At 34.8% G+C, this 15,805-nt stretch overlaps 1 protein-coding gene across 1 annotated transcript; it reads right to left on the reverse strand.

Annotated features, from left to right (window-relative positions):
• Positions 1-4,280: 4,280 nt before the first annotated feature.
• LOC126820982 (abl interactor 2) lies at positions 4,281-15,754 on the reverse strand. The gene is made up of 6 exons (XM_050549223.2): positions 15,585-15,754; positions 13,400-13,567; positions 12,768-12,956; positions 10,121-10,520; positions 9,363-9,560; positions 4,281-6,148 (listed from the first exon to the last, which is right to left on the reverse strand). Exons 1-6 carry the CDS (start codon positions 15,705-15,707, stop codon positions 5,985-5,987), a joined length of 1,242 nt encoding a protein of 413 aa, XP_050405180.1. The 5' UTR covers positions 15,708-15,754; the 3' UTR covers positions 4,281-5,984.
• Between the last annotated feature and the right edge of the window lie 51 nt (positions 15,755-15,805).

Genomic DNA, 15,805 nt, shown 5'->3' on the forward strand with positions numbered 1-15,805 from the left:
CTCTTTCGGATGGGACGATAAATGGAGGTGCCGTGTACACACTGGGGTGTACGTAAAACAATCTTTGACAGTTGGAATTCGAAATAAGAGTAGGGCGTGGTGCCAATGTCAAAACAAAATTTCCCTCATAGCATACTGTATGGCGTATACCCGTCTTCATTAGCACAGCCGGAGCACAACGGTAGGACATTAAATATATTTCATTTATTTCTATATAAAAAAAACATTCTGACCTCAATCTGATACTATGATAAAGTTTCCATTTAGTTACTTGAAATTTCAACTTAAAGGAGCTAAATCGCTAATATTTTGGACCTAGAAATTGGCACAAATGGGTCGCAACACATAATTATGTAATATGAATTTATATAAACTGTTTTACATTCAATCGTGTCCGTTTTACTGTGAATTGGCATCAGTTATGTTCGGCGAAATACGCAAGAAGTCTCAACCGCAAGTCAGTTTCTAGCGTCTGGTTATTCCAGTCAACACCGATATTATTTATTGCGCGTGCTCTCCAAATAAGAACATGATATCACCGTTTGACATGACTTGTGGAATATGTCTAGCCCCATTCTTTGAGCACCTTGTTACAAATGGCGCTGAAACGCATTATGGTACACGATTCGTGTACCAATGGTAAAATGTTTATTTTGTCTTAAATATTGGATATCAGAAGCCCATCTTTTCCAGGTAAGATCACAACACCAATGCTGATTTCAATTGCAAAAAAATTCGTGTTTTCAATGTCGAAGATTTTGGATGATATTGAGTTACGGACCTAGCTACTTTAATCACTTAAAATTTCCACTTAGTCACTTGAAATTTTAATTGAGTGACTAGTAAGTTGAAATTTTAGGTAAAAAAAATAACATGGCCTTATTTAGCTTCCGTATTAATTTGATGAATCGAGGAAAGTTTGATTTTTATATTTTATCAATGTGGACTATGTGAACTGTAAAAACAGATACAAATATATAGGTGTTGAACTACCTTACCTCTTGGTTGAAAAGCCTATGTAGATTTTTCTCTTCAAAGTCGCTCATATTATCTACTTTGAATCTTAACTGTCATGGACAGTGACAATGGAGAGCCTTGTCTTATTTTCTATCATTCAAGCGGGTATAGTTAACATCAGTCACATTTTTTAGAAAGTATTGCGGGGATGGCTGATTATTCTGGCACGATCCCCATTCACACTGTACATTGTCTTTTATCTGTGGGTCTGTATTCACTTCACTTGCCAAACATATTTTTACACATGTATTACCGGCCAAGAAACAATGGATGAGGCGAAGTCCCCACCCCCACTCCCCTTAGAAAATAATAAAACAAAACATAATCCCATTTGCCATATTGTTTTAACCATTATTAATGGACATATTTTAAAAACGGTAAATTATAGAAGTTTGTATTCCTTGATTCTACCATAATTGTCGGGTGCAAACACAAAATTCATTTTGTTTTGGGTTATAATTATTGAATTGGCAACGTGATGTACAGCAGACAGCTAACAATTTTTACTATTTAAATCTAACATTAAGAAGAGGTGAAGAGAGCGTGTTATCCAGACTGAGAGGGGGCCACGGTGGTTCAGTGAGTAATCGTGTTCGATCCCGGTATTGACCGAGAAAGTTCATCGGGATATTTCGACGTGGTTGTCCTTTTCAGTGCTGCGGGACAGAGGACCTGGCAAGAGCAGACAGCATATAGTCGTTCGGGTGGGATGAAATACCGAGATACCGTGTACAAATTCGTGTACACAAAAATGATCCCATTGCAGTTGGAATTCGATATAAGAGTAGGCAGTAGCGCCACTGCCCGGATACATTGTATGTCCGGGCAGAACAGCAGGACGTTAAACCCCATTTCATTTTTATTTCCTAAGATTAAGCCACAAAGCAGGCTAGATAATGCCCAGAACTTGACGAAAATTTCAAAATGGACACAACTATCGTTAGGTGTGATCAATTTGATTTTTTGCACTAATATATTTGATTTAAAAAGTCTTACATGGTGTTAAACTCCCTTTTCTTGCTTGGTGTACTGGTTCAACCACTTTGATAGTATGCTGCTCGCCTCTTAAAATTCACTATAATTACGAAATATCTCACCTTTATTTCGCCTTTTAAGCTTTTTTTTTACATCGGTTGTCAACGATTCAACACCTTAATTTGGAATGCGGCGCAAGTAACAATCATCCATAAAGGCGAAGGAGAGATGCGATGTTCGGGATTAAACGCATGTATTGTATCTGTAGAGACAAGTAATGATTGAAATGGTTTTATTTTCAGAGTTTTTCTTTCAGCAATAAAAATGTCCGATTCTTTACCGTATTTTTTAATGGCCACATTGCTGGCAGCCTGGTGAAAGTAAAAACGACCAGCTAATGTTTTTGTAATTTTTTCCAAACCTTCAGATTCTCAGGTTTCTGAAAGTTTTCACACGGAAATACCCCAAAGTACACACGTATCTCAAGCTTGATCTTTGGCCATTCCTAGAGACATCACTGGCATACGATATTTGCTGTGCCTTTTGTTTTGGAAACAAAACCACACAGAAAGACCGTTGTGCGTATTTAAAAGAGCAAACTGTTGATCAATATATGTACTTTAACTCGCAGGAAGGTTATACGTGTGAAAATTATAAAACACACGAAAATAAGCAGGACAGCGGACATTCATGACATAAGACACATGTAAGAGTTGGGCATTTCTGATTAACTTTTGGTATTATGGCTGCCAATCTGCCGTGCACGTTATCAATTAACGTTGCCATCAATGACTTAGTGGAGTCGCATTTGCCAAATTCGTGTCATGTTCGAATTTTATCCATAGTGATGCCAACTCTTGAAATTATCTATAATACAGGAAAACTGCAGGTTAATACAGATAAAATAACTGATACAGTGGGCCTACTATTACTAGACCTACTGTCAAGTTCGCTGTCCACATTTAATCAATAATGGAGAAACAGAAATTTTTTGAAGACATAAATATTCAGAATTAGAATGAATAAGAAACCAATTTGTTTTTTTTTTATATAAATTTTATTTCATATATAATTGACTATGACACTGTTGATAATTGATGAATAAATTACATAATAATTTTACAAAAAGATAAATCCCTCGCTCCTCAAATTCTTGAGCATTAACAAAATACTGTACAAAAAGCTGTGTGCCAAATCAGAGATTACTAATCTTGGTCCAATATACATCTACAAGACAAACATAAACATGTACTCAATATTTTGTGAGATTCTACATACAGTGAACCTGTACTGCTGTTTTCACATTCCAGAAGCCGTGGTTACAAGTGTTAGCAGTAACAAGACAATGAGGGGTATATATTTGTTAGGATGGGAGGGAAAATTGAGGTCCCATGTATACCACTGGCAGAATTTTAAAGATTCCAAAACGATGGAAATCGAAATAAGAGTAGGCTGTAGTGCTGTGGTCAGGGCACATTTCCCTCACTGCATGACATGACATATGCCGGTCTTCATTTTAAACCCATTTCATTTCATTAACAGTCAATAACCATTGCTACATTTACTATGCTATTGTGTGTTTACCAGTTAGTTTAGTTACTCTCAGCAACTAGCCTTAAGCTAAGACAAAAATCAACAACTTTCTGACTACATTTTAGAGACATAACAGTTATACATATGAAGTAAAAACAACAGATTGTGACTGTGAGGATTATGTTATGATAATGTGGCAATGGTTAATGAACTGTCAATGCTCACTACCACTAATTTAGGTACATCTGTTACACAGTCTCACAATTCATATTGACAGAGCTAATGAAGATAGAGCTTGTAAAGGAAATGAAATGGGGTTTAACATCCTACTGTTCTGCTCTGACCGGGCTAATGAAGACGGAAATACGTCATACATTGTGCTATGACTATGAGGGTCATTTTGCTCGGACAGCGGCACTACGGCCTACTCTTATATCGGATTCCAACTGCCAAAGGATCTTTTACGTGCACGCCAATGTGTACACTGGACCGCGGTTTTTCGTCTCATCTGCCACTAAACAGATGTCCATGTCAGATCCTCTGTCCTGCACCACTGAGAAGGGGAAACCACACTGGAAAATCCTGAAGAATTTTCTCAGCCATTTATTCATTAAATGACAGAATAAACTGTGAAATCATGTATTATTATTATTATTATTATTATAATAGATGTACATTAAGTTTAATAAAAAATTTATTTTGATAAGAAGAGAGCAGAGAGACCATCATTACTCCAGAATCCCCCCCCCCCCCCCCCCCGCTTTAAAAAGAAAATATATACATAGATAAGCATGCTTAACTTGTGATCATTCATAAATATATGTTTAAACAAGTAATAATATAATGCTTATTTAAAGATGAAATAACTGTTGTTTAATATAATCAACAATGTAACAATAATACGGCCATCTTGGGATTATGAATGAATAATAATCATTAATTCAGTCTTTTTCTTTTTATGAGCAAAACAGAACACAAAATGTGGGGACTACAGTAAAAACAAAAATATAACTACATGTATACAATATAATGTGATGCGGACTCTTAGACTGCTTTAGTAAAGCAATATCAATTTTATTTGATAGTGTATGTCTAGGAATTACTCCAGGGCTTCAATCAGGCTATGAATCAGTATTTGAAATGAAATGGAGTTTAACGTCCTACTTTTCTGCTCCTAACCTGGGCTAATGAAGACGGGCATACGCCATACAGTGTGCTATGAGGGAAATTTTGCCCGGACAGCGGCACTACGGCCTACTCTTATATCGAATTCCAACTGCCAAGGGATCTTTTACGTGCACGCCAATGTGTACACCGGACCTCGGTTTTTCGTCCCATCCGAACGACTAGACAGCTTTCCTTGTCAGCCCCTCCGTCCTGCATCACTGACAAGGGAGAACCACGCCGGAAAATCTGGATGGACTTTCTCGGCCAATGGAGGGATCGAACACCCGACCTCCAGGCTAGCGAGCTAGCGTCTTACCCACTTAGCCACGTGATCCCCGAATCAGTATTTGAAGAGATATTGTCTGGGTGAAGTGAATGCTAAATAAACACACATAAAAATGAGTACAGCAGGGTAGAGAATTTGCATTTGGGAGAAAATGGTTACGGTTAGCCTGGAATAGCAATGGGATGATTAATGAAGGATGTTAAACCCCATTTCATTTCTGCAGGGTCAAGAAAGGGGAGTTAACCTACAACTAGTTAAAACCATCCTAGTGTACATGTAGTGTATGAAAAATATCAAATCTCGCTACTGCTTGTGTGTCCTGGGGGAGTTTGATAAACCTATATATATATTAAGGGTGATTATACAAATCATACATAGGGATAGATTTTATATATGTATATGATAGCTGCAGCCTCGGGGGAATGGAAATATACATAATAATGTTATAAACAGCTCAAATAAAGATACATGTATATAAATCTATAAGACTTGATTTTATCATTTAAAAAAACAAAATGAAAAAGGTGAAAAAAATGTGATTGCTATAAAATAATGATACATTAAACAAAATTAATTACAAGAAAATAAAGAAGCATGTATTATTTGAGGTAATATCTACAATACAGAAGCATGATTGAGTATAATATGTGAGGTAATATTTACAATAAAGACTTAGAAAACACTGTTTAAATTTGGCAAAGACAATGAAATCTGTCTTAAATTAAATAAACATTGAAGAAGTTCTTAATAAATAGTAGTGATGGTTGTTGTGTATGGGATAGGGTTAACCTACCATGTTTGAAATACACCTGATACTACATATCAAATAATATATGTTTTTCCCTTTAGGAAAGACAATTCTTTTCTAGGATATTGTATCTTGCTGCTGTATTTTGACTGTGAAAATGTAATTGTTTATTGTTTATAATGACTGTGAAATTGTATTTGTTTATATAGGTGATTGTTTAGTCAGATTCCATTGTATTGTTTAATAAAGAATAATTGTTTACATGCATGGTTCAACATAGTTAGAGGGGAACAAACCAGTTACTCCATCCATTACTCCCTCCCACCATCCATCATCATTCTTCTTAATGACATAGATTACTGCATTTTCAGAAAATGCTAATTCATCAGCTTTATCAGCTTCATAGTCATATATAGCAACAACTGAAACAGAATAGAAGAATGAGTTATAATAGATAATGACTCATGCTGACATTACACAATGCTTTCCTGATTGTTTGTTTTCTATTTGGAGTGAAGTCTGTATCACTACAGGTCCGGGAATCTACAGCACAGAAGACACTTACGGCTAGCCCCCGAATCCTTTCACTTAATTTGATATGTTCGTTTGTTGGTGATTTTTGCATATTGTGTCTTGTCCATAGATTTGTTTTGTGTAAATTATGTGAGGTGCAGTCCCCCTGCACTTACTATTTAGAATGTGGAACAACAACTTAAATCAAAAACCCCATTTTGAGGATGAAAGATTGAGAAAGTCTACTGTCTTAGCAAGCTAGATTGCAAATTAAAATCCAACAAAAATATGCACCTAAATAATAAATTAAATGGTCTATGATTATCACATCAGCAATTCTATATTCACTATATATATATGAAATTAAACAATTTTTCACATCTTGCGTTTTCAGATCTGTTTCAGACCAAATTTGAAAGCGATTGATGCAAACACCAATTTCTATTAATAGCAGTTTTGAATAAAACCCTGATCCATTTACTTGATCTGATATTTACATTAAATGTTTGAAATGTGTATATTTATGTCAGGTCCGAAGGTTTGTCTTGTGTAATTGTTTATGGTGCAGTCCTCCTTTACTTACTATTAGTACACCAGAAGAAAACAAAAACATAGTTTATAGCAAACAAAAGCTGCTTCATATGAGCATTTGTCAAATTTCAATTCCCATGTGGCATGACAGTAGTGTTCGACCATACATGTATCACAAACAATCAAATAATAATGTTGATATCAGGGTGAAAGTCTTTTTGTACAATACACAATACAGTGTTCCTCTTTTAAACATAATAAAATAATGGCTTCTATAATTACTACAATCAGACGAAATGGCAGAAATAATTTGTAAAAAAAAAACCCACCATAATCATTAAAATCGGTGGCCAGGCTACTTTTTGCATTTACAATTATTGTAGAACGTGACCTTATACAATAGCGACATATATGACATCATTTCCTGTATATAATAATTTTGCTTTGAGCTGTGGGTCAATAAATTATATTACTCATGCTAGCTGAACAAAATAAGAAATCGCCTTTGTAAAGGTTACATTATGATAACAAAGGGGTTAATTTGTCAATAAAGTGAAATTCCAGCAAAGAATTCCTTTAAGCATATATTTCATATAATTATTAGGTTCTTGTGATCATAAGTGTTCTTTGTGAAATTGTGAGTCAAAAATATCAAGCTAGCAAGAATAGGTTGCCAGGCAACAAGATATGTCCAAGATATGACAAGGGTATAGAATGATTAGGTGTTTATAAGCTCATATCTGTTAAATATACAGTTTGTCTAATGTATGATTTCCCCCTAATCACTCTATACCCTTGTCATCACATGGTGCTTTTCAGGTCTTTGATGTTAAATATGTCTGTTAATTGTTTGATCTCTTCTAATCATTAGTAATAAGTATGGTTTCACATTGTACATATATATAGACCCTCAAGTTTACTAAATGTCCTTGTCTACGATATCACCTTAGGTGGAAGTGGACGTAAAACACCAGAAACGAACGAACGAACTAAATGTCATTGTGCTTGATAACGATAAGAGAATACTTATCGAAACGTTGTGATTGTGTATAATAAACCAGTGATTGTTGTCCCATATAACTGTGTCAGTTTTGATAACTTTAGCTGTTTGAGTTAATAGAAATCATTTAAAATCAATAGACTTATCTATCTCATGAACACATAATATAAATTTTAGTTCAGTTGAATAACTTTAACCACTAGCACGTCCACAATATTAAAAAAAAATTATCAAGGGCCAAAACTCTGTAAGTAATCATTGAAAATCAGGTTTCTTCATCTCATGAACATGGGTTTAAAATTCCTTGGAAAGTTCAGCTTATAAAACGATGGACGCTAGTCACAACAACATACAACCGCACTTCAATGTGGGCGGATAAAAAAGCATAAGATTAAGATGAGATGTTTCAAATGCTCCAATGTACATAACAATACGAGCAAGGGTGGATCCCATATTATGCTGCAAGTATTTACAAAGATACATGTATGATGAATGGAACATTTTGAAATATTTTACATCCTTCTGCAGATCAAATAAACAAGCCTGGAAATTGTATAGCGTTGTTATTTCTTTGCTTTCTCAGTTAAAAGTTAAATAATTATAAGTATATTTAAGCATGGATTAAGAAGTGAAAAATTAGTTACTGTCTGTAAAATGCACAATACTGATCAATGAGTTTCATTCAGTCCTACATTCCATGTCATATGCGTATTACCCCGATAAAAGTGTGTCTCTGTCACAGACATCTACAGTTTAGACATGTATGCGCCCCGATGATGTCATTATGTGTCACTCATTGTCTATCTAAATTATCCAATGACAATTACTAAGTCTCCTTTATCGTATTCAATTACTTGCTCTAGAAAGTGAAAATAAAAGCCAGGAAATAATCAAGTTAACATGAGTGTTGCAGTCAAGCCCATGTGTAAATAAGAATATCGTTGATTTGATACATACCGACTATATTAATGTATATCCGACAGCATCTAGTCGAGAAGGTATCAGTGAATCAGAGTATCGCTAATCTTTATTAATTTATTCAGTATTGGCATTCCTGTTTACGAATCTAAGTTGAACTCATTGTAATGAATAATATTATAGGTTTCCATATTCCCTTTTCGATCAGAATTTGCTCTTTCAATTTTCTCCTCTTTAGACCACATTTTAAACATGGAAACACTGCTTTGAAGAGGTTTATGGGAAAACAAATTCCCAAGCAAAATGGTACATGAAAATATGTTTTCAAAGGCGTGTGGTCAGAATAACTTTAACGTTAGACAAAATGCAGGACAGGCAAAAAAGTTATTTAATTATAGCTCCATAAAAATTTCTCCTGTAATAGGAAATGAAATGGGATTTAGCGTCCTACATGTACTTTTCTGCACCTACTGGGCTAACGAAGACGGACCTCGTTTTTTTCTTGTAACCAAATGACAAGAGGGAACCACGCTGGAAAATCTTGATGAACTCTTTTGGCCAACACAGAGATTAAACAAGGGACCTTAGGGTTACCGAGTCAACGCCTTACTCTCTGAGCCACCGCAGCTCGTTGTAATAGTATGCAGATCAGACTAAGGATGTAAAAATCTTACCTTTTTCTAAATATTGTTTTGGTCGCCAGCTAGCATCTGTTAATTGTGGTCCAGTAGCAGCATAAGGATCTTCTTCTTGTTCTGAGCTAATAGAATGGTGTTGTTGTTGTTGTGGTGGTGGTGGTGGATCAGCTATAGTATTATAGTTAAATTGATTACCACCCATCATAGCAGGGGGTGGTGGGGGAGGGGGTGATACTGAAAAAGGAGAAAAAAATATATCTTCACAATCTTATAATCATCATTTGTTAACAGATACAATTAGTGCTCCTCTATTCCTCGTCAATGGTATTACAACATATAATAGAGTCGTGGCCAGGATACCCAAAGAAATTGTTTCTATTTTTTCGGAGGGTCAATGTACATGTATCATATAAATATAAGAATCTTTGACAGTTGGCATTTGATGAAGGATATGGGAAAATGCAAAACTTGCCTCCCTGGCATTGTGACTACAGACAAAAATAGCTGAATACTAATCTCAAAATGACTGATGCCTTGTGTATGCCTATCCTATTCTACATTGGCAATACTTTGATTTTCCAATCTATGATACATGCATTTACTCAGAAACTTAACTGCCATGGATATATCTTTATTCACAAAACTTTTATATTATAAATGCATAATTTCTTTTGTTTAAATACACCACTAACATCAAAAAATAAACTAAAATTTCAGGACCAGAAGAGTAACCTCCCCTTCATTTTTGTGTTTTGATTTATCCATTAAAAGAGAAATATGAACAGTAAACATACCAATTGAATTAGGATCTTGTTGATAAGGAAAGCTTGGTGCAGAATGCATCATCATACCAGGTGAGGGTGGTATTCCATGTGTCATAGGTGTTGCCATGCCAACAGGTGGAGGGGAATGAATGGTTCCCATGACAGGTGAAGGTGCGTAACCAGCCTCGTATCTCATTTGTTGTTGCATGCCTGGTGCACCGTATGGATTAGAACCATAGTGTGATGCGGGTATAGATGGGGGTGCAACAGGAGGAGCTACAGAACGATAGTGATTTCCTCTAACTCGACCTAGTGTATCAGAACCTGTTCTATTGACTGGAGGTGTTGGTGGTTTGGTGGTAGGAGCATTACTGGAACTGGTACTAGTCACAGAAGGACTACGGGCTGCTCTAGGAACATTACTGTGGAGCTGAAATTATAACATACTGAATAATCACAAGGTTTCTAGTTTGAAAACATTGATTAAATTAAACATACATTATGCAAGAGCTAAATCTGTCTATTGCAGGTCTTTCTTTAGGCCTGAAATGTTATCTAAATTATTAATTAGACATTAATTAACCTATCCAGACCATAATCAACTCTAGATGGCTTCGCTAGCCTGCAATCTTTAGTGGATTATGAGCCGATTTACTACATAACTTTCCTTCACAATTTAAGGATTAAATGGATTTACACATGGGCTTGACTGCAACACTCATGTTAACTTGATTATTTCCTGGCTTTTATTTTCACTTTTGCTCAATAATGATCAATCTTGTTAGTTCTCAGATGAATACATGTATGGATTTTTGTCAACCTTATTAAGGGAGAGAGAATCCTATTAATTTTAAACCGTGTTTGTTTTCTGAATTATGCCCCTTTGTTGTGTTATCTATTAGCTCTATTAATGGGTATGTTTGATTACTAGTGCCACACTTACTCGAGCCTTCAGGAGTGTGTTCTGGTTACTTTGGGAAGTGTCCCATAATCCAACTATTCAACATGGCAGCAGATCAACTTTTTGATTGAAGTTATATTTTCAGATTAAGTTTAGGCGACGGAAGAATAATTGTTGACACTTTGCTCCGATTAAAAATACAGTATTTTCATTCCACAGTAGTGTTGTGTTTATTTTAGTGAATCTACAACTTGGTTCTTAGATTCCAGGAGTTAGAAAGGACACTCAGTGCCCTTTCAGTTGCCTAAAGGCACGCTCTATCACAGAACTGAGCTGTTTATTACGGGTCAGTTTTCCAAAATCGTTGTGTGGAGTCATAAGCCATGGAGCTTGTTAACAAATTTATCAAATGTTACTTTGGTTGAACGAAAGTGTGATTTAAAGTCTTCTAAGGATTGTAGAGGGACTGTATGTTCTGCATAATATTCTACATGTATCCTTGGAGCTTTATTTCACTTCTTTGGATTTAATAGTTCCAATAAGATGCCAATGAAAAAGTAATCGAACACGACGAAGAAGAATTAATAATTGTCATTGGAAAATTTAGATAGACAATGAGTGACACATAATGACATCATCGGGGCGCATACATGTCTAAACTGTAGATGTCTGTGACAGAGACACACTTTTATCGGTCTAATACGCATATGACATGGAATGTAGGACTGAATGAAACTCATTGATCCGTATTGTGCATTTTACAGACAGTATCTAATTTTTCACTTCTTAATCCATGCTTAAATATACTTATAATTATTAAACTTTTAACTAAGAAAGCAAAGAAATAACAATGCTAGATAATTTCCAGGCTTGTTTATTTGATCTGCAGAAGGATGTAAAATGTTGCAAAATGTTCCATTCATCATACCTGTATCTTTGTAAATACTTGCAGCATAATATAGGATCCACCCTTGCTCGTATTGTTATGTACATTGGAGCATTTGAAACATCTCATCTTAATCTTATGCTTTTTTATCCGCCCACATTGAAGTGCGGTTGTATGTTGTTGTGACTTGCATCCATCGTTTAATAAGCTGAACTTTCCAAGGAATTTTAGACCCATGTTCATGAGATGAAGAAACCTGATTTTCAATGATTACTTACAGAGTTTTGGCCCTTGATATTTTTTTTTAATATTGTGGACGTGCTAGTGGTTAAAGTTATTCAACTGAATTAAAATTTATACCATGTGTTCATGAGATAGATAAGCCTATTGATTTTAAATGATTTCTATTAACTCAAACAGCTGAAGTTATCCTAATACATGTTTTGTATAATAAATATTATCTTAAATTAACTAGAAGCCAGTAATATTTTAAATTTGTAAAGTGCCCCTGAACATGTTATATGAAAGGGTGCACTATAAATATGCTGTAATAATAATAATAATCGAGACTATGCTGTTTATCATACTGACTTTAATAATGATGATCAAGGCTAGGCGGAATTCCAATCGCTTAGTTCTCGGTTCATAGTAGATCAATTTGAATGAAATTTTCAGCCATTTGCCTTTACATTATCTAGTTTTTAACTATTATAGTGAGAACTGCCAACTCATTATCGAATCTCCCATAATGTATCTTTAACGAATTTGGAATGTTTATACTTGATCTTATAAAATCCTGTAAATGTACCCTACGGCTTCACCATGGTATAATTGCACCCATGTTATTGCTAGATCATCATATCTTGTACAAAATATGATCCTGAACTTACCCTTACACCATGACCAATATCATCTAGTACAGAGTAATCGATGCCTTTCCGTGTATACTTGATAGGTCTCTCCGTTTGTTCTGGAAATATTATGCCACCTTTTACACCAAGAGGCCTGGAAGCACTTTTATTTGTTGTCAAAACACCAATTTCTCTTCTAGCTACTTTCTCTTTGTGAATCATTACAATCTATAAGGACAAAAGCTCCAGGTTACTTTTATCATGAGTTAACTCCCTTTAATTAAAACATCATTCACAATATTATGTGATATTTATGTTAGATGTGTGTGAAAAGATGTTTATAAAAACCATTACTCAAGTTCTTAACAATAATTTCATGTCATTTTTCTTCGAGGGAAGGGGACAAATTATATATTCATTTGACAGAAATCACAAAATGCACCAATGCTACACAACTTTATAATTTCTATTAAATCGAATATTTGAATAAAGAATGATTTAGAATATTTGAATAACAAAATTAGCATTCGATGTGACCACTATAAGATCCCTAATAAGTACATAAATAAATCACAAAATAAATAAAACACTATGTAAATAAACAATTTCACAGACAGTGTCCTGTTTGCCAAATGAATTCTAACATGCTACTGTGAAACAATAAAATTTACCTGTGATAAATGATTGACGCTTGATTCCATTTCAGCCAGTTGATTATTCTGTAGATCTAGTAGTTTCAGAAAGTTGGTAGCTAGATTATTAATCTGATAAGCTACACTAGCAAGAGAATGGGTTGTATAATTCTTAGTTTCATCCAATGCCTTCTTCTTATCTGCATTCTACAAGACAGAATATTGATATAATAAAGAGCACTTACAAATACATGTACCAAAATAAATACTGTTTCATACCGTATTTTGTCATATTTTACTTGTTTTGTGTTTCTTTGAAATAATTCCTAAATTAACACCATATGCATGTTTGTTTGTTTGCCTCTCAGGCATTAATCCCAACAAAGTGTTATATTTTTAAAATTTCAACAGCAAAATGGATTCATATTGTGTGACATGGATAATTAAGAGTGACAGGTTAGTTACTGAAGTGACAAAACAACATGAAAAAGAATCATGATATATGGATTTAGCATCTCATGATTCAATACGCATATATCATGCCAGCACTAGGGGCTGTATCTTCTAACGCCTCTTCTAAAGCTGACAGGCTTACTCTTATTACGAGGTGGCTTCACAAAATCTGCGATATCACCTCGGTGGAAGCGGACGTAAAATACAACTAACACTAACTAACTACAAAATCTTGTCTGTTTTGCTGTAAACATCCCACAAGGTACATGTAACCACTACTTGTTTTTTTCACTTTCATACTCATTGTAATAATTATTCGATTATATACTATAATTGTCCTGCAAAGACGAATGGGCTATGTACAATGCAGTTATATAGTTGTTTAGATAAGAAAGCTCATCTCTTGACCCTGTGTGTCTCAAGATAACAGATGGTACTAAATAGTTCTTTCTGGCAAATGCAGCTGTGAATCCCGTCAAAATTCAATGAGCAAAACTGTCATTGTCAATATTTCCTTCAAAACAACGACTGGTTATTATAACATGTATTTATTACATTTCTGATACACCCAACTACAATTAAGCATATAATTCTACCTGACACGGGTACAAATCACCTCTTTTAAATTGAAGCATTAAAAGCTAGCCTACGTGTATGTCCGATATTTTAAAATGGAAGAGGTTTGATGGCTTAACGTCATGAAAGCGGAGCTAAATATATGTCATGTACAACAGCCAATCTAAATGTATAACTTAGACAATGGGAAAATCATAAGTAGGGTACTGTAATTATGAATGGACTTTGATGGCTGTTTCAAGTCAGTTAAAAACACTGCTTGATTAAAGTAGCTAAGTCTCTAATTCAATATTATACAAAGTCTTTGAGACTGAAAACACAAATCATTGGTCAATTTTAAATCAACATTGATGTTGAGATCTTACCTGGAAAAGATGGGTGTCTGACATCCAGTGGGTCTCTGACATTCATTATTTAAGACAAAATAAACATTTTACCATTATAATTTGTTTCAGCGCCATTTGTAACAAGGGACTTGAAGAATGAGGCTAGACAAATTCTACAAGTCATGACGGTGACGTCATATTCTTATCTGGAGAGCATGCGCAATAAATACTATTGGTGTAGACTTGAATTGAATAACGATAGAGATTGCCATTTGATTAAGACTTCTGGCGTAGGCCCACTTCGCCTAACATAACGGTTTTGAAATTAGGTAAAAACGGAAACAATTGTATGTAAATCAGTTTATATACATTCATATTACATTATTATATGTGTTGCGACCCATTTGTGTCAATTTCTAGGTCCAAATATTAGTGATTTATCTCCTTTAACTTACATGTAACGGACACTATTTGCAGTTAAGCGAAAGTTTAGCTAGTACAATGCACATTGAGGTGAATAGGTTTAATTAGTCCTAACAGTATAAAATTAACTTATTTTAGATGTTACACATATAAAATTAATAATTAATTGCCAGGTGAAACTGTAAGTCATCCAATCCTAGCTAAAAACAAACACATTCAGTATACACTGTAGTATACCGTAGCTAATAATTGTCCTGCAATATTTATAAAAGATCGGTTTTAAATGGACCACACCCCTGTCAAATTAGTATTGCTGGTTACCAACTTCCTCTCTTGACGGTTTGAGTTTTTTGTTATGAACTGAAGATGAAGAGATTGTCGTCAAATAATCAAAACAAATATACACCATATTATCTTCCAAAATGTTAAACTATACCAATTCATACCTGAACATAATTGGTTTCACAATAAACGGCCACCCTTTCTAAGTTACTGTAACTCTCTTGTAGGCTTTGGCGGCCTTCTGGCAGCTCATGTTCAATGAGTTGAAACAGTTCTCCCGTCGCCATCTTTTCCTGATTTGACCCGAGTAATCACATTCGGCCTCGGTTAGAAAATAAGTGACCCGAGTAACTCACATTTAATAGTTTACACGCGACCATGGCCG

Source organism: Patella vulgata, chromosome 5 (assembly GCF_932274485.2).
Source record: "Patella vulgata chromosome 5, xgPatVulg1.2, whole genome shotgun sequence".
NCBI lineage: Eukaryota > Metazoa > Mollusca > Gastropoda > Patellidae > Patella > Patella vulgata.

What these genes read in the sequence shown, in the direction of transcription:
- LOC126820982 (XM_050549223.2), bottom strand. Translation starts at nt 15,707, where the DNA reads ATGGCGACGGGAGAACTGTTTCAACTCATTGAACATGAGCTGCCAGAA. An exon ending in GTGAAACCAATTATGTTCAG is followed by an intron (nt 13,568 to 15,584) that starts GTATGAATTGGT and finishes TCTGTCTTGTAG; the next exon opens with AATGCAGATAAGAAGAAGGC. An exon ending in GCGTCAATCATTTATCACAG is followed by an intron (nt 12,957 to 13,399) that starts GTAAATTTTATT and finishes TTGTCCTTATAG; the next exon opens with ATTGTAATGATTCACAAAGA.